A 19,922-nucleotide genomic window follows, 5' to 3' on the forward strand; every position below is an offset into this window, starting at 1 on the left:
AAATATACATCAGTCTACAGAAATACATGATCTGGGCTGCTGAGTACCTTTTAGATTTTACTTTCAGTAGGGGGTTATTACAGGAAATTAGGCAACAAATCATTGCATTTTCATTACCTGTCTAGACATGGAAACATGCGTATTGAAAAATACTCTAGTAATAATAATATATGCTAAGTAATTTAATTTTAAAACTGTTGTGGGATAAAATCGTTCTTCAGTGTGCCAAAATGTCATGCAACTTGATGCTGCCAGCAAAACTGTGCACACCTTCGCTAATTCACTTCACAAAAGCTTTAAAGCACAATAGCCTGGTCTCCAAATCCTGCACAGGTTATCTGGTTTGCTGAGAAATACTGCCGTGGACATCCGCTGTGGTACATGTGGGAACCTGCATAGTCCCAGAGGACTTGCCACCCAGGCACAGTGGTGTTTCCTGGGCTTTTATTGCTTCCAGAGCCAGCTGGGCTCTGCCAGTGCTGGGCCCGCACTCACATGTCACTGTGCCCCTGCCGGTTGCGTCCGCAGGCATCGGGGCGAACATCGAGCCTGGGGGGGAACGGGGGAGGCGGAGAGAGGGGTCGGTGCTGAGGAACGGCACACAGCCTCTGGGCTTTCACACGTTCATACTTATACTTTGGCCATGATACTGATAGGAATATAAGAATGCCTTTTGGTGTGATTTAATTATTTCTGAATTTGATTGTTCTCAGGATGTAGTAGGATCATCTTTTGTGAAACACATAATAGGCTGAATTCATCTAAGCAGGGTGAAATAAAATATTTTGTCTACTTGCATCATACTTGAATCAGTCTTACAGTGAGGGACAGAAATTCCAGGGACAGGAGGAGAGATATACGGAATAATCAGGGAAGATCTTCTAAAAATATTAATGTGGAAAATTAACCTATTCTGTTCCAGTGCTCAGGATGACTCTCCCGTCTCTTTGGCGATAGCTAAAGCCAGTAACAAAGACCAGGGAATGTACTATTGCTGCTTGAATAATGCGTATGGAAAGGTGTCTGCTGAGTTTAATCTGACTTCTGAAGGTAAAACCCAGTTTATAATTTTGATTAATAATAATGGCAGTTTCCACTGCCTTTTTTTTTTTCCTACAAAATCTATTTCTTTGTTCCCTTGTAGTATTGGAACATCTTGCAAGTTTTCAGAATTGTGAAGGTAAGTACACATGTGTGCTCAAATGTTTGTTCTGTCTGCTTTCCAAATGGAACAAAGATGGAAAAATATAACCAGACAGCCATTTTGACAGTTATCCCATGGGAAGCTCTGGGAATCCCTTGAATCGGTATTGTGTTTTCACTAGCTGCCTTTCCCTTTTTGCACTCACCTTTGCTGCACCATCAGAGATAAAATTTGCTTACTTCATGGGACTTCTGTAGGTGAAATTCCCTCCTGTCGGAGGGGGGGTTTATGCAGGGTGATGGAGTACCCGCCAGGACAGACGGTTGGTTTGCAGTGGGCGGAGTGGCCGCTCGTTAGCGCCATGCAGGAGCAGCGGGGAGTAGCGTTGCGTCGCCTCACGCGGAGGCGCTGGAGGCGCTTTCGGCAGAGAACCTTGCAGTGGTGGCTGCACACGGGGTCTTTGCAAGTCACCTGCTGTGTAACTTTACTCCAGGAGAAGGATGGGCATGAGGATTTGGAACGCTTTCCCCATATGTTGTGTTTAATCACACTCGGCCTATGTCTTGCTGAGCTGCAGCTAAAGATAGCGCGCTGCAAATTGGTTTATCATTTCTGAACATGCTGTACTAATAGAATTCTTCATTTGGCCAACTGATTTTTCTTTCTAGAAGAATAAAATGAAACATTTAGTTCCCTGTTAAAATACAGGACTTTTCATGTAACAGCATTGTATAACTTTTGATCAACAAAGAAGCTCTTGTTGTACCAGCAACTTCTGGCTCTTCTGAGAAGATGGGCTAGTTTCAGAAGAGCGTGATCTGAACACACTGGGCACAGAACTGTGGTCTACTTTTGAATTCGTATCTACATACACTGCTGCACTTCAGCTTTATTACTGTCTCTGCCTTCCCAAAAGAGCAGGGTTGGCAGGATCTCTGTATTCCCTTAGTGCCTCTTTAGTTCTCAGTCAGCTTTGCTGACTGCACATTCATTTGAAGCTCCAGTTTACATCTTTCCTGTTCGTTTTAAAACTGGCTTTTGTGATCTTCACCTCTGCTTTTTATTTGCTACACTCTGTTTTCTTTCCTTCTGAGCCCAAACTGCCACCCTTCTCCACGCTGGCCATAGATGGTAGAGGCAACAAGCTATATTTAGAGGAGCAGGGTCCCAACCCTGTATTAACACAAGTTAGGCCATGTATGCTGTTTCCACTGTGCATTTTCTTTAATACTCTCTATTCTAGAGAGATGTGTTTGTTCCTGTGACTGCAGAAGGGTGTTGCACAGAACAAAGTGGTGTTGTGTTTTAGGTGTGGAAGAAATTGAGTTCATGCAGCTCATGTTCAGAGAAGATTTCATCAGTGACAGCTATTTTGGTGGGAACCTGCATGGAATAATAGCTACAGAAGAGCTCCACTTTGGAGAAGGCATGCACCGGAAAGCCTTTCGGAGTAAAGTGATGCGAGGCCTCGTGCCGGTGTTCAGCCCCGGGCACCCCTGTGTACTCAAGGTGCACAACGCTATCACCTATGGGACCAAGAGTAAGGACGATCTCGTTCAGAAGAACTACAAACTAGCCCTGCAGGTGAGCTGCCCCTGTCCTTTGTCAGCAAGAATTGTAGGGAAAAGCTGTCTTGCAAATAGTCAAACAGATGATCTGTTAAATGTTTTGAGTAATATTCCACAGGCGTATCTGTTTGTAATATAGGAATGCTACGTCCAAAATACTGCAAGAGAGTATGCGAAGATATATGCAGCTGAAGCTGAACCCTTGGAAGGCTTTGGGGAAGTACCAGAGTGAGTATCTATCTATCTATCTATCTATCTATCTATCTATCTATCTATCTATCTATCTATCTATCTTTATAATTATGTGCACATACACCCGTGTGTATGTAAGTGTTGTCCTGTGCCACAGCTGCCCACTGGCTGTCGTTAGCTGTAATGACTAAAGAAGAAAGAGGAATCCCACGAACAGCGTTACAGTTGGAGTCATGACCTAAATTGTACTGAGTATCCAGGTGGTGAGAGACCATTCCCATTAGAGAAGGATAATGAATAAAGATAGTAAATAGCAGGCAAAAGGCGTGATTCTGATATAAATTTAGAAGAAATTTTATTCATGTTAGTGAAATAACACCAGTAGGTGATACTACTAGTATCATCTGGCAACAGCGATAGGGGGTAAGTCAGGCCTTCCAATTTCCCATTAAAAATGAATTCTTGAGAAAAATCCCTCTCATCCTGAAGTTGGTATGAAGTCACTCTTCAGGCAGGTTTTCTATGTATAGAGAGTCTTAAGCCAGAGAGCTCAACTCTGATTCTAGGTTTCCCAAAGACTACTCTATTTGATTTCAGAGGTTTTCCATTTCCCAGATATGTGTACATCAGACTAATAGCTAAATAAAGGTTTGCCTCTGAGGCTGGAAAGTGGCACCTTGAGGGTTTGGTAATGGATCTTTTTCAAAGGACTTGCTGTTCCAGTGTCAGGCTACTGCAGAGTTGAATTTGCAATGGATATTTGAAATTCTGTCTGCCTTGTTCAAGGCTAAGACCTACGTGCCCGGCAACAGGTTAAATCTCCATCTCCAGTCAAATGACACAAGATCTGCTCATCTGCACTGATTCCCTGGAGAAAAGTACCACTTAAAACACAGCCTCTGGAATGATTCCTTAAAGCCATCTTTTCAGGATTAGAAACGGTGATGAAGATGGCTGTGAAATCTTTTAGGGAAAGTGTTTGTGCAAGTCAGCTTCTTTTCGGGAAATATATTGCTCTTGGTAAAATTAGTGTTTGAGAGATTTCTCTAGGTATGGGATATAACCTCTAGTTTTGATATGAGAGAGCGAGCATGTACCCTATGAAAACTGAAGTCTGGTGCAAATAATAGGCACATGGAAGGTTCAGATCTGGTGCTTTATTCTAAACAATTGGCTGGAAGACAGCAGATAGGAGCAAAAAGAGATAATGTGCATTTGCTTTTGGTTTGTTTTTTAATTTGAAAATTTTAAGGCTAGATTCCTTTTTTCTAGCCAGCCCTTGTCAGATCATACTTGTATTTAAAAGAGTGTATATTCCTTGGAACATTTTAAAAGATAAATAGAGAAATGTGGTCCACGTGTCACCAAAACGGGATAAAAGAACTTATCAACTCCAATGGGATGTAGATAAGCAGACACTCCTTATTAACAGTCGGGGGAGTGTCTCACCAGCAGTGCACACGGAACTGGTGTAGCATGCTGATTATATAGGATACAGTAATACATATTAATCACGTTCTCATACATAAACATGTTAACTCCCATAACTTATTTTCTTATTCCCACCTCTTTCTGGTCATGCACACTTGAGTCCTGAAATGAGTTGGGGGCTGCTTTTGTGATCACCACGGACTGCTGACCTAAAAGAAAGACCCTCCAATGCCCTTGTCCCAAGGATTTTTGGCTCACGTTGGAATTTTAACATGCTTCGAGGCCCTTTCACAATGTAACTTTTAGAACACCTGGTCTACAGGGCAGTAAATCTTCCTTACCACACAGTCTAACAATGGTACCTCATCAGGAGTCTTACTCTTTGTATAGAAATCTGGTTAATGATTATCACTAGTCTACATGGCCTCAGCCTGGGACTTTAAAAAAGAACTTTGTAGCAGCATAACTGGTTATATAGTTACTCTAAATCATTCCAAATCATCCAAAATCATTAAAATCAGCTCAAATTAATAACAGATCAGTAACTGATGTTCTCCAGAGTTGGCTCTGAAGCTACAGCCTTAGCCTGCCTGTGCATGTCTGACTGTAAGAGCAAGATGAGGAAATGACAGAGGAAGCGCTGCCCTGTAACAGTCAGTGGCCCAGCAGCTGGACAGTTATAAAAGGGCAGGAGGGGGGGGGGGTAGAGAGAGACTTAGTGCTCTTGAGGTTACTTACAATAATTCTACAGTGAAGTAGTACTAACATTTCTATTAACCAGTGACCCATTTATTTGCCTTTGTGTGCAGTGATAGGAAACTATGGAGCCTTCTGTGCTAACAAAAGCTGTTCACCTTAATGATACTGGTAGAGTTCAGCTGCTTTCATACCTTGAGTGAGTAGGTTAGAACTAGATAAGTGCCTAGAGTTGCAGTGATTGTTCCTTAGAATGAAATGAACTGCTGGTATAAAAGCCCTTTGTACCAGTTTAACTGCATGTGCTGTAACAATAAGGGTAAAATATCACAGCAGTCCATAAGTTAATGGTGTCAGTAAAGCTTGATTGTGGACTAGGACTGGAAGACTTACACAGAAGTGCTCTGGTTATATGTGGTTCTCCATCCCATGACTAATTCTTCTAGACCTCCTTTCAGTGTCTCTGGAGTGCATGTGTACATTCACAGTTCTGCCCTTTCCAGAATGCAGTACAAATATGTGTCTGGAAGGAACTATACCCCCTCTGGCAGCGTTGCTCTAAGAGATAAGGCTGTTGGTAAGAAAGCAAGTAACTAGAAACCTCTTCTGTGGTGACAGTAATTTCTCCCATTTGTTCACTCTTTCTCTCTGGGAAGACTGTGAAAACCCCAAGTGAAATTTTATTTGATATTGGATGTGGGTTTTTGGCATGGTGCATCTTTAGACATAAATGGACCTAGCCTGGATTCCTACAGAACTTTGTAAATCTTTTTGGCTAAACTAGCTCAATTTCTAAATGAATAAAATAAGACAAATGTTCTCAAGTTTACAGTTTCTTGAAAACTTTATACAGAAGTAGCTGAAGTTTTCTGACCTGGATCCAAACTTTGCCAAAGTCCAAGAATCTTCAGATTCTAGATTTTCACTTGAGCCAAGTTGTCTTGAGCATCCAATGATCTTTCCAGAGACTTTCTTGTTTCCTCTTACTTATTGGTAAAATAGTTGCTTTGTATTTTCATTCTCAGAAGTGTTTGCCAATTCTGGATGTGTCAGGTTTTAGAAGTTTAGTCTGAGAAATCCTCCATTTAGGCTGGTCTTGGGCAAAGCTCATTCTGGAGTGGATCAGATTTGCAGGTGCTTAGCATCCCACAAAGACTGAATTATGCATCAGTCAGCCCCAGCATCTAAAGCAGTGACACTGCGAAATAAGCAAGCGTCCTGTATTGTGCAGAGTTAGGTATGTAGTAGGACAACGTTAGAAAGCATGCTTTGAAAAAATTTTCATCTGTGTAAATAATACAGAGAAATAAGCACATAGAGGATAATGCAATTATGTTATCTACCTAGAAGATCCCAGTCTATCCAGATGTCTCCTGACTTGATTTAGACTTGGTAGCTGTTCATTCTCTCTCTGAGGTCACTGACCACTTTGACTGTTTCTTGCCCCTTCATTGACAGAACTCTCTGGATTTAATTATGTTTTATCCCTTGATTTCAGGATCATTCCTATTTTTCTTGTTCATCGCCCTGCTAATAACATCCCCTATGCAACAGTGGAGGAAGAGCTGATTGGGGAATTTGTGAAGTACTCTGTCAAGGATGGCAAGGAAGTGAATTTCCTGCGAAGAGACTCAGAGGCTGGCCAGAAATGTTGCACCTTCCAGCACTGGGTGTATGAGAAGACCAACGGGAGCTTGCTTGTCACTGATCTGCAAGGTGAATTTTCTGAGTGGGGGCAATAAAATGGTTTTCCCATGGCACAGGCTGGTGACCACTCAGAGTCAATCCCTGTAGCTGCAGAACTCTCACACAGTTATTTCTGAGCGGTGTTATTCTTGGCTTTCTCTGTCTTGTTGGCAATGCTGAATGTGCTCCTTCCATACCCTTGTAACGGGCAGAATCTCCAGACGGCCCTGTGCTTGAAACAGACAGACAGACCCTTGTTAAAGAAAACCAAGAAGAATAGGATCTTAAAATATATCCCATATTCTTTAACAAGAGAAAGCAGGAAAATTAGCAACAAGACATCTAAATGAGACCCCTGAAGTAATTTAAAGGGAGAAAAATGAATGAGGTTTTAGCCTGAGGGGAGCACAACAGCAGAAATGGTATCTGAGCCTCTATCATGATTGCTGCCACAAAGGACAAGATACCTGCTGCTGTGGAAAAGAAACATCCTTCCTCTCTGATCATCTTCTCATTTGAGTTCCTAGGCTGTATTTTCCAGTCATAACGGTTGAGATTTTGGGGGTATTCTCCAAGGAAAATGGCCCCGAGACTCTCATTTCCTGAACAGAAAAAATTGCACACTGCAGGACTGGATTTTACCTATAAACAGCAAAGGGACAGGTTAAAAACCCCATGTTTTTTAACTTTGGATCTTTCACCTGAAAAGTAGAAATAAGGCTGACTGACCTGTTGCTATTTGATTAGCAAAGCAAATCTACAATTCCTAGTGATAAACATTGTAGTCTAGGTTATCAAAGCATCAAAACCACAAAACCTGTAAATAAATACACACATATGCAGGTGCACAAGCAAAGGTTTTGTATGTTCCTTAAAATGCAGCCATCAAAGTGTAGCCCCTCCTTTCCCCAGTGTCTAGCACAGGAAACCAGCTATGGTCTGTTTATCCCCTTGCTGTCTGTAAAATGCTGGTGTGAGACTGGCTTCTAGAAACAGCTAGTGCTAGAGAGCACAAACATCCTATTTTTAATTGGGTTACTTTAAAATGTTTTGAAAAAATGGTGACAAATAATTAAGATTAAAAACATGAATCGCTAAGATTTAACGCCTCTGTATATGGTGCTTTTTAATTTGAAGATACTCCTAGAAACTCTAGTGTAACATAAGCTTTCTGTTTCCTTGATGCCTTGTAGGTGTAGGAATGAAGTTAACTGATGTTGGCATAGCAACACTGGCCAAAGGGTGAGTGAAAAATTATTTCTCAACAGCATGGTTTTGCTTTACACATCAGTCTCTTCACAGTGTAAATATGTTGGGGAGAGTGCACTGGAAATATGTATTGTTGCTTTAACTTTGGAAAAACCAATCCTCATCTGACTCTTAACTTCTTTTTGTTCATATTTATGGGAACTTGCCTATGAAGGAAACACATTTATTTTGTTCTGAAAGGATAAGGCTGCACTGTAGATTGGACTTTGCTTTTGCTTCATGCCTCCCTTAGAATAGGCTTATTCAGAGGATATTTCATGAGTGAAATCAAGGTCTCTGGTGACTTGCAAGTAAGCGAGGCCCTTTGCTCGGTGCCGTGTCAGCTAGTGGAGGTGAGGCTGAGGATGCAGGGCCGGCCCTGGCTCCAGCCTGGGGTACAGTGGAAGACCTGGTGGTGTGCTGTCCTGAGGCTCTGACCACAGAGCAGACGCCTCGATCCCGGCCTGCTGTTGGGGCTGGAGCTGCCACCGGGCTCATGCTCGCCAGCACCTGCCCAGCAAATGCCCGTATGGCCCCGCTGCTGGGCCCTGCTGCCAGTGCCCCGGCGAGCCTGCTCCCCTCTTCCCCTCTCCACAGCACTGCCGGCACTGCGGGAGGGGGTGCCCTGCAAGGGGCCAGAGGTTGCATTGCCCTTTTTGAAAGGAATTTGAGGGGATGGTGCAGGGACTGCATGAGAGAACACAGCTGAAATCCCTCCTGCAGCCAGCAAAAGTGCCAAAGCTTTAGAAATATCTATTTGCCACAAGCTTTTATAAAGACTGTTTCCTCAGTTTAGAACTCCGAGTTTTTCGTCCTATAGCAGGCAGTGACCACAATAAGCTTTTTTTGCGCCCCTGTTTTTGTCAGCTGCATGGCTGGAGGGAGAATGTCTGTTCAGCTTTGTATAGGCCACTTACCACGTTTCCTTTTTTATCAGGTAAGAGATTTGAGGGTATCTCTTTCCCTTCTCCTCTCAGAAGCAGTAATTGTGACCTATAACAAAAGATCTGTTCAGAATATTTAAAGAGGCCTGTTTCCCAGTAGTTTTGCAATGGTTTCAAGTCTTTTGGGGAGACTTAAGCATGTGTGTAAAGATATAGACCTTTAACGTTCTTTCTTCCACTTCTCTTAAGTTTCTTTTCATTAAAGCTTCTAGTTATACCACAGGCCAAAAGAGCCATTGATAGGAATAGCAGTGTGGGCAGCCATTCAGATCAGCTGGCAGCTGGACGGGAGAGGGGCTGGGGGTACCTGCCTGGGACCACTGCTTTAAATTCATATTCTGCTGTGAGAAACTCGCAGGAAAAAGCAGATCTGATCATACGCATTCAGTCTTTATCCTAAACTGGAGCTTGTCAATCTACCTGTGATACAGGAAAAAAACCTCACTGTATCTTTTAAATTATTAAAAATTTGACCTCAGGATATTCTGGGAAGATCCTGAACGTTTGCGGATTGGCATCCATTCAGAACTTGCACTGATTTATTCTTTTAGCTGTGGATCCAAAGTTAAATCAGTTGAAATGAAGTTGCATCATCCTGTTATAAAACAAAGAAGTAATAAAAATTTTATTTAGGTGACACTGTTCTCTGGCATCAGAAGATTTATAGAAATGCTTTAAGGGATGCTGTTATCCAGCTCACTATGGGAAATTACTCCTATAGAAGCATATGTTGGACTAGGGAAGAGGAAGGTGAAGTGAGAAAATGAATATGCGATGCAGGCTGTAGTAAGGATCACCTCGGTTATATGTAAGGGAATATCATTTCCCTTCATGAACAACCTCCCAAGAATGTTGAGTATCATTTTGTTTGCCATTTAGCTAATGACATTGCTACAGGAGAACAGGTTTTTCCTCATCCTGTATTTTTCTTTTGCACTCCTTTCCCAGAAGGGACACCTCTGCACCAGTAGCTACCGTTTGATTTTTAATTCTGTGAGCTTGCATGGGGAAAACAAACAAGTACACAGAGTTCATCTGTACTGCTGGCTATTGCTGCTTTTGGTAGTGTGCAGCCGTGCTGGTGAGAGGCTGTCTGTCTCGCGTGCTGGGGAGAATGTGCATAGTCCTGCTTAACTAAAAAATATAGTATGCTACTGGTAGGATTTTGTGTTGTGCAAGAAGATACAAAGCAGATTTTTTGGTATAATTGCCTATAAAATTCTTAGTTTCCTCAACCACTCCTTGCAGAGGTAATGACCTCACTGACCACAGACAGGTCCTCTGCCTCCAGTTCGTCTAAGCCTGGATCAATCACATCAAGGCAAACCAAAAATACCCTTGGGAAGTGCTTCTGTGATCCTTGATGAATGGACAAACATTCATGTTGTTCGTGATTGGAATGTAAATTAAAACCAGTTCTAATTTCACTTTTAAGATTAAACTTGTGATCGGGGTGAAAAAAAAAGCCCTGAAAAAAATCCATCTCCTCCAGCCCTGCCATGCTCATAGTACGGTGAAGCTTTCAAATAATCTAATGTCGTAGTGCAAACTGTTAGTGATGAATTTGCAAAAGCCAATATAGCAACAGTCATGAATTATTCATGACCATTATTTATCCCCCAGTGTTTCTTGTAAACCAAGCAGAAGAAACAGCATATATTAAACTTTTGTACCTATATTCAGCATTGCTCGTTGCTGTTAATGATTTTTTGGGAAGCCCAGACTCATGTTCCAAGTCTGAAAAAATATTTCTGAATGAGCATTTGTGTATCCTTTGCCTTCATCTTTGCCCTCCTTTCTGTAGAGGCTATGGAGAGATTGATGTCTTCAACAATTAACACTCTTCACAGTAATTCTGATCTTTTATCCTTCCTGCGTCTGGTTTACTTGTGAATTGGAAACCAGACGAACCCAAAGCAAAGGGTTATTTATGCAATATGCTGCAGTAGCTGCAATGCAGTTTCTGTCAGCAGAGGGCGAAGCCCAACTAGAAACTGAGAAGCCTGGAAAGTATTCTTAATGTAGCCACTGGGGCGCACCAGAGTCAGGAGATCAATCCTTTAAAGAAGGTATTTCGTAGAGTCTTTGGCGAACGTAAACAAATGCAACACAGTGACTAGTTTCTAAGTACAGTGAGGCAGTTGAGAAGCTGTGCACAAGTGCCCAGGTATTTATCCAAGAATGGTAAAGGCAAAGATGAAGGAATAGGGAACACAGTGACCCACGGTCATGATGATTAATAGGAGTGTTGTTTGCCAAACGTGGATCTGAAAGTCCGTCTGGTTTCAGGGCAGTGATAAATTTAGTTTTACTCAACGTGGCAACAGGAGGCATTGGGGAGTTTAAGCCTGGGGACAAATCCAACATTCCCCCTTCAGATTTAAGGAAGACTTGGTTTGGGTGGACCTCCAACTGTCAAGCTTGGGCAGATGGAATTCTGTCCAGGTTTTATTTATCAGTCATCTAGTCAGTGAATTAATAGCTCATGCTGAGCAAAATAACAGATGCATGTTTTTAAGGGCTGATGGCCAGTTTGGTGCTGCTGAACACAAAACCTGTGGTTGTGGTACGGAGTGTCCAGGTTAGCAGCCATGTGGTAATGGAGCCCTTCCCCCTGTTACACGTCCAGCAAGCTCTAACAGCGCCGAAGGGTTGGAGTGAAGCTCTGTGGCCGTGAGGTCTGTGCAGAAGAAAGGCTGCAGCCTGGGAGCACAGAGGGGGCTGGGGGGGAGCAGTGTCTAACCACCAGCAGACAGCTGGGAGCATTCTGATGTGAAACCGGTCCCACACCTGTAGGTGAGTTTTCCTGTGGCCCACTGTAAGACCAGGGGCTACGTGCACATTGCAGAGCCAAACTGGGCTCACTCCTGCCTCTCAGCTTCCAAAATGGACAGAGTGTTCCCAAAGCCCATCTGCAGCCACAAGATCAGCTGCAAACCTGTTATTTAAGAGAAGGGAAATGAGGATAGCTTGATTTAGAGGAGCAAAGCTAGTAAAATAAAAATAATCATGTTTTTAATATAAATGTTCTGTCTCCTGTTCACAAGATATTTATGCTCTTTCACTGCAGATATTTCTGGTGTATGTTGAATTCCAAAGCTAAAGTTAGCAGATCATGCAATTGTTCATTTTAAGTGTCTCTTACTCATAGTATCATCTGAATAAATGCTACTGTTTCTGGTCTTTGTTTAGATGTTCCCTCAAAGACATACATGAAGTGACAAATACCAAATACAGACAGGAAAGCTGTTTAGACTTCTATTCATGAGAACAGTGGATTTGAAAGAAATTTTCTTTGGCTGTAGCAAAATGGTTACCTAGGGGGAAAAAAAAAGAGCCAGAGAAAGACTGTGTGGTCATTTTGCAGCCACAAACTGAAATAGTCAGCATTCAGGGCAGTGAAACTTCTCACGTAATTAATAGCCCTGGAGGTTACTTGTCATTAATGTTCCTGCCAGAACACACCTACACAAAGCACAGGAGAAATGAAGCCCCTCAGTCAGTCCTGCAGCAGCAGTGGGGAATTTCAGATACCAGAGGAAGCAGATGCTACCCAGAGGCTGCCTGCCCAGAGCCTCTTCACCTCGTCTTGCACAGGCTGCTGCAGCACCCAGCAGTGACACCCAGGACACCATGAGGTGCTTGAACAGCAGCTCTTCTTGCCACTGGCACTCACTGGGAAGACCCAATGGTTAATTGGATATTTACAATAAATTAAGAAAAAACATTTTGGTCTAAGTTATTGCTGGCAGTGCATTACTCTGCCTTAACTAGTCTCTGGCATCAGGATCAATGCTTGATACAAAAAGATTTTCTTGCTGAGCGCAGGCACGTTTGCCTCTGGAACTTAGATTCTGCTGATGTGTCTGAAGCAGACACCAGTTGGCTCTAGTAAAGGAGCTCAAGTACAAAGTCTCAAGTCTGTTTTTAATCCAAAGGAGCACAAGAGCAGTTAATTATCTTGCTGAGCTCCAGGGTGTAGTCCTGGAGTAACAGTGGCACTCCTCTTAAACTTCCTTTGGGTAAACAAGCACGTAACTTGAGCGGAGAGGAAAAAAATTTCTTAGCCCTTTGAGGTTCATCTGGCTGTTTATAGCAAGCTAGCTGAGTGGCTTCTCTCGAGCAGGGCAGGCTTACTACCTGTTTAACTTAGAGGGTAGACTCCTCTGGTGTGAACAGCTTCACATGGCAAGTAAATACATTTAGAGCTTTATTTCATGGAAATATGTATTTAACATTCAAAAACTCTGACTTCAGAGAAGAATCTGAAAATACAATATTGTTATGAGAAGACAAAAAGGACTCCTAAACACTTATGATGAGGAAGTTGAACTCCAAAATAGTTTTTCTTACTGAAGTTAACCAACATCAATAACTTAATTCCCTAGAAGATAAAGGTCTGCTGTTCACCTTACAGTTATCAGCAAAGTCTTCATCATCATGGCTGGCACAGCTTGTCTGAAATCTTTTGGGATCCATCCTCCATGGGCAGGCAATTGGGACAGTGTTTAAAGACAGCAGCAAGATGTATAGATGATTCTTTTGGCTGTAAGGGGCACTGCCAATATATGTTACCATTTTGGCATGTGCCAGAACAGGCAATAAATATTACTAGAGAAACTTTTGGACTTCCCTTATCTACCAAAGAGATTTCTTTCCACCTAGGGCAGAATTAGTGATGCTAGGAAAACAGTCAGCCTGAGGTTTCTGCTTTTCTGTTTCTCCTCTGTAGAGGAACGCTAGAGATGCAGACCAGGACAGTTAGATGAAAGTGGGGGCAGATGGGTCCGTGTTCTGCCTTCTCCCTGGCTTTGCTGGCCCGCTGAAGAAGGGCAGGTAGCAGCGGGAGCTGTGGTGGTGGCTCGGGAACTGCGAAGGCTGGGTGAGAGGCCGTGCTCAGGAACGCTCCTGACCTCCCTCTTCCCCGAGAGGCCTGGCTCCTTCAGAGCTGCACTCAGGCCTGGGGGAGGGAGGAGCGTAGCACAGAAGTTAGGTGCTTGTTTGGAGGAAAACAGCTTCTGGCTCTGACAGCACCTTGCGCAGCACGCTTGTCTCTTCATGGTGGTCAGAAGGACTATTTATAGAGAATGTTGTACAGTTGATTTCATTCATGTATTACTGAGACAAAGTTAGCCAGCAGGTAATTATATTCCCAACTGACTGAAATGAGAAATAGTAGCCAGGACACAGACCACAGAACTATCCCTCTTTAACCCTTTCCCATCTTCTGTTGCTGCTGCTTTCTTTCACTTTTCAATGGCTCAGTTTGATTTGCCGTGACTGAGTTAGTGTTTCTCAAAACAGCATGGTGGAAGAGACTTGCTTAATGTTTTCAAGCTGCTTATGAGTCGGCAGTCATACTCTGCCTCCCTGTGCTGAAAATGAATCTTGAATTCCATTTGGCTCTTTTCTTTCTTTGTTACTACAGATACAGAGGTTTTAAAGGCAACTGCTCGATTTCCTTCATTGAGCAGTTCAGAGCCCTGCACCAGTGCAATAAGTACTGTGAGATGCTGGGGCTGCAATCTCTGCGAACCACTCATCAAAAACAGAGGAAAGCAACATCCATGAAAAGCAAAAATCTACCAAACTCATCGACTGTAAAGAAAACAGTGCCCAAGAAAGCAAGAGAACCTAGAGACTTAATTTCATCGGAGCACTGAGTGGCACTGTCCCATCTTGTGGAAACTCCTCTGGAGGATGTGTAGCAGTGGCAGGCACCAGTGACCTGGCGGGGGATGACTTGAGCCTTTTGCCTTGTGACGTTATTTTGGAGTCATCTTGATGCTGATGCCAGCAGCAAAGGAAGGAGCTGATTCTGTGGTCTTGGTACCTGACATTTAACACCAGGGCAAGGTTTTGAAGACAAACTAAGTCATCTGCCTGGATTATTTTATAACCCTTCTATATATTGGTATCCGCACATTTTGAGCCTTGGACGTTGAGCATGCCGCAGGTCACTGGAGAACATCTTCCCTTCTATGTGCTGTGACCCTGTGGGTTCAGCTGCTACGTAAACGTCGATATATTTAAGATGCCACTTAGCAAAAGTTTTGCACAGTATTGTTGCTCAGGCTGCTATAGAAAAATTGTTTTCTTTCACAGATTTTTGCATATTGTAATCCTACTATAATCCTGTTGTATTTTTTTCTCCCACCTACATGTCTTTTAATACAAGACAAAGCCATTCATGATCGGACATATCTGTTTTCTGCCCCCCCCCCCCCATTAACTAGTATCTTCAAGGTCCTCACAGAGTGGTATCAGCTTAAAGATGGGGAACTTTTGTGATTCTCCACAGAATTCCTTGCTTTCTATGCAAGCTTCCCTGAATCTATGGTTAACCCCATGGCACAGTACTGTTGTGCTTGCACTGATCATATTGTAGGGTACTTTGGAGCCTGCATGTTGCCACACAGCTACCATCTGAAATAAACCCTTACATATGGAGGGTATTTCAGTATCCTGCAGCATTTTCCACTAGAATGAGTACAATGACTTTTCTGGGTGGCATGGAGTTGGTTTTTGAAGGAAGATGACTGGTGCTCTGGGCCCACACCTGTCAGCTAAAGAGTCATGATTTATCCAAAATGCCTAGGCAGGGCCAGAGCTGACAAAAAGATACTGCACTGCATTAAACTTGAGGGTAGCTTATGTGGAGATTTAGAGCCAAAGGAGGGAACGATGCATGTCAGAGGACTGCAACAAGTTTGCTGTAGGTGGCAGTTGAAAACCCAGCCTGCAGTGCCTCACACAGGATAGAGACACTGAACGTTGTCAGACTTCTTACCCTATGTGAGTACTAAAGAGTGGGTGGTGCCAGCAACCAGCACCTGTGGGCGAGTCCTATCAGTGCTGAGAAAGAGAAAAGCAATTTCAGGTAGTTTCTGCTTTGTATTGATAAGCAGCAGGTGCCAAATAAGAGATAAACTGTTGGGGACTGGCTGACATTAGGGACAGAAACTCATCCGGCTGCAATGTCGATGTAACACCTAGGATTGTCATCCTGGGCTCCCTTGATGGCTAACAGAGGTCTTCTCAATGGAATTCAGAGCAAAGTGCAGGTCATCTGAAAAACAGACATTTGAAATGGGTCAGATTAACTGTGTCAGAAAAGTGCCTGTGTCTCTCCGTTGAGGGAAAAGGAAGCAGTGTCAGACAGATATCTACATTTAAATTTCTACTGTTACATGGGATGAAGTTTTCCAGAGTTCTGAAGCATTTGAGTTTTCGGTAGTTTTCAGCTAACTTCGGTGGAGGAGACCAACTGCAAAATGATGCTGCAGAAATTAGGATGGTGTTGTAGTCCATATAAAATTAAATGTATGAAAGACTATTTGAAAGATGAGCTTTTAACTGGAAAATGCCAAAAAGATGAAAACACTAAGTATGACTGAAATCTGAGTCAAAACATTGAGAATGATGCCTTGACAAAACAATTACAACTTTCTGAGGATGGGAAGCCATTCATTTCAAAATAAAGGTGAATGATAGTGCTGTGCTACTGCAGAGGATCTGAGGCATCACAAGAGAATGGAGGCAGAAAAGTACCCAGAGCAGGAGTTCTGAAGGAGAGGGAGTAGTGGCAGATAGTCTTACTGATACCGGCTGTGCTGCAGGGAAGAGGTTTTCCCAGGGCAGCCCCACTGTCCTGGTGTGCCAGGAACCAGTCTGAGTTTACCCACCGCTCTCTCGGGTAGAGGAGGTTGGTCTGTGTGAGTGCAGGACAGCAGCAGGGCCGGGCAGTCCCCAGTGCCTGTTTTGCTCGCGCCCGGAATTCTGTGCTCGCTCAGTGCTCGCTGTGGTTCTGCCCAGCTGTGGTGGGGAGCAGAAGGTGTTGGATGGGGCGTATCGGGCGCTCTGTCGCCGCACAGCTGGAGCAGTAGGGTCAGTTGGGGCGTGGATGTCGGTGCCAGCTGGGTCGCGTGAAGCCGTGCTGCAAGGCCAGCACCACGCCTGGGCGGGCCGTGCTCCGCCACCCTCTCCCCTCCTGCGGGGATGGGGAGGGTCTCTGCGGCAGCTCCGCTCCTGGCAGCGTCCCATCAGGGGAGAGGGAACGTTTACCACAGGTCCCTCCAGTTCTTCCATGGCTGTGCGTGTCGGCAGAGCACTGGACCACGTCGCGCCCCAGTTGCGAGGCTGCTGGCTCATCAGAGCCAGGGGACAGTGTAAGAAACAGTGCATAAAAAAACCAGGGCCTGGTGTGGCCGTTGAACGTGACATCCCTCGTGCGCTGCTGGAAATGATGGTCGGGCTAGATGATCTTCAAGGTCTTTTCCAACTTAGATGGTTCTGTGAGTCTAAATAGAGAGGGTTCCCTCGGGGGTTACTGCCTGGTCCAGACACTGCCCGTGCATGCCGGCAGCCCGCCCTTGCTTTGCCAGGTTCTCCCTAGCTGTGCCCTGCCTTTCTGCAGCAGACGCTTGCTGGTCGCTCGAGAAACGCGGAGTATGACGGGGCCTGTAGCATCTTTGCGAAGGAAATTCGCTCCCGTTTCCCTTCTCAAGTGTTCTGCTTCCTGATAGTTCTGATCTCTAAAAGACAGTGTATTGGGAAACCAATGCCCGCCCCCCCCCCCCCCCCCCAACTTCAGAGAACCAGTTTTGTTGGTATTTCATCACCTTACTGCGTTTTCCGGGTGTGTTCAGTACTGACAACAACAAATGCTGTCCTTGTCTGGAAGGGTGGAGGTCTCGATCCTGCAGGTGACTAAGCTCCAGTGGTCTTGGAGCACCCATCTGTGACCACAGTCCCACCGCTGCAGTTGTTTGCAGAACTGAGTGATAACTTTCTTCGTTATTCGTTAATCAAAAACTTGGAGAAAATGTTGTTTGCACCTGTTGGCCAAAATAAGCACATAAGAAACCGTACATCTGAATGAGGATGTTTCTGCTCCATGTGTCTGTGGAACACAATACAGTGAGCAGCTCTGTGCTCTGTGTTGCCTCCTAAAGAAAAGGTGATGACATCCTTGTCCCCTGGCAGTGAGCATAAGTGAATCTTTTAGGATGTTCTCCTCTCTGGGGAACTGTCCTCCAAGCCCACTGATGGAGCATTAATTAAGAACTCAGGCCATGTTCTGGTTTTATTTCTGTTTTGATGGATTTTATATTTTTCATTCATCTTTCAACTAGACATCTGTACTCAAAAACTAATTTTCATTTTCTGATTATTGATCTCACAGGGTAAATGTGTACACTGAGCGTTACATAATAACAAACCATCATATTTGGATTAAATAGACATACACCCCACTAAAATGGATGCTTTTCTGCTCAGGAGTTTATGGAACGTATTTTTGTTTGTTAATAGACATTTTAGATTGCGAATGTATTACAACACTGTGTGAGTCACAATTGCTGAATTTCTGTCAATGGAAAGTCTAACTGATAGAATAGGAAAACCTGGCAACACAGTGGTTTAAAGCAGTTATTTTCTGTAGTAGAACAAAAGCTTCAATTATAATAATGTCACGTGATCCTGTTAAAATTCAGTCATTGCCCTTGAGTTCACCTACATGTGCAATTACATTGAAATAATTATACATTAATAGCTACCAAAAGTAGAAAATGCTTGACTGATTCCCTCAGGTTAAAGCCATTTTGACAAGTTTTAAAACCTCGCTCTGTGGTGGTACCCAGATGATTGCTCTTCAGCGTATCTAAGGGAAGTAGAGCATTGAGTCTTTGCCTTTTATTTGTTTCCTTGTTGCCCCGTCCTCTTTCACACTAGCTGAGTTCCGTTCCGCCCTCCCGTCTGTCTCGTTCGACAGGCAGGCACTCTGTGGCAGGAATACATTATCTGTGCAGGCCCCCTCAATTCCTTACTGACATTTCTGGGTCACAATACAGAGTTTAAAATTTAGATAGTCTGATGGTGATGCAGAGACCGCTCCAGAGTGCATAACAAAAAATGATGAGAAATGAGGATTAACAAACTGTTTGTCTGCCCATGTCTAAATTTTCATGTCACATTTTTTTAAAAAGTATTCTGCTAATAATTGCTGTTCTTTGAAGACTGATAGTTAGCCATCTTAGTCTTGCTCTTACAGAAAATACATACTCTGTATCAGGAAGTATTTCCTGGCTATCTGAAAAAGAATGAAAGCTGAGTGCATCTAAACTCAACTTTTACAAAGGTCTACACAAAGAGGTCAGGCAGGGAAAATAAAGTTTGGTTCTGTTTATGTCCACTGGCTTCAGTGGCGGAAGAAGATTCACCTATTGTAGAAATGTGGTTTTACCTTGGTGTGCCTGTGTTAGCAATGCGCATCAGCTGGATGTCTGCCAGATCAGAAGCAGTGAAGTAGTAATTATCAGTAGGGTAAACAGTGTTCTCATTGGGCTCTAGGTTTAATGGGGCACCGAGATGAATGGGAGGAACAGCTCCCTGTTTTACAGGCAGTGTTTTAATCTGAGCCACAGTCTGCTTTTTGCCTTGTATGCAGGGCAACCAAAGCATGGGTTTTGTGAGCAGGTCAAATAAACATGTATTCTAATCTCAGCATGTCTCCATCAGCAAAGCAGAAACTGGAACCCATTTTTTAAAGGACCAAGTAGAGGTTAATCCTTGCTGTTAGCAGTTGTGTTACTATATTAATAAATATTCCTAAGCACACACAGAACGAATGAATTGCACTGTGTCCTGAGAGTGATTTTAAAACGTTATGCTTTTCAGAGGGCACTGCTCTAACTTAGCCTGAAGCACCTAATGCATTGTGGTTTAGATTCTATTACACAGACTAACAAGGATAAAACACTCAAGAATGGAGTCAATAAAGCTTCTACAGGATGTTTCTTCTTGTTCAAAAGTAATTAATCCCATGAATGGCCTATAGGTATTGGGGTTTTAGATGTATGTGTCCCTGTAGATAAACTGATCATTTTACCTGGTCTGTCACAGTGTTTAACTAAGTGCTTTAAAACACACCTGAGCTCCAGTGGTAATGTTTTTCAAAAACACCCAAGACATTTCAGTGTCTAAGTCCAAATCCACAAAATACTTGACATGTAA

General features: G+C 43.4%; 1 protein-coding gene across 1 annotated transcript in view; it reads left to right on the forward strand.

Annotated features, from left to right (window-relative positions):
• ALPK2 (alpha kinase 2) overlaps positions 1 to 15,108 on the forward strand; it is a 32,986-nt gene extending 17,878 nt beyond the window's left edge. Inside the window, exons 4-10 of the mRNA XM_074931307.1 lie at positions 923 to 1,050; positions 1,145 to 1,180; positions 2,454 to 2,728; positions 2,852 to 2,940; positions 6,530 to 6,747; positions 7,911 to 7,959; positions 14,338 to 15,108. Of these exons, the coding sequence (XP_074787408.1) occupies positions 923 to 1,050; positions 1,145 to 1,180; positions 2,454 to 2,728; positions 2,852 to 2,940; positions 6,530 to 6,747; positions 7,911 to 7,959; positions 14,338 to 14,572 (1,030 nt within the window). The 3' untranslated portion in view covers positions 14,573 to 15,108. The remainder of the gene's footprint in view (positions 1 to 922; positions 1,051 to 1,144; positions 1,181 to 2,453; positions 2,729 to 2,851; positions 2,941 to 6,529; positions 6,748 to 7,910; positions 7,960 to 14,337) is intronic.
• Positions 15,109 to 19,922: the final 4,814 nt, after the last annotated feature.

The sequence above is a fragment of the Athene noctua genome, chromosome Z (assembly GCF_965140245.1).
Source record: "Athene noctua chromosome Z, bAthNoc1.hap1.1, whole genome shotgun sequence".
Lineage (NCBI taxonomy): Eukaryota > Metazoa > Chordata > Aves > Strigiformes > Strigidae > Athene > Athene noctua.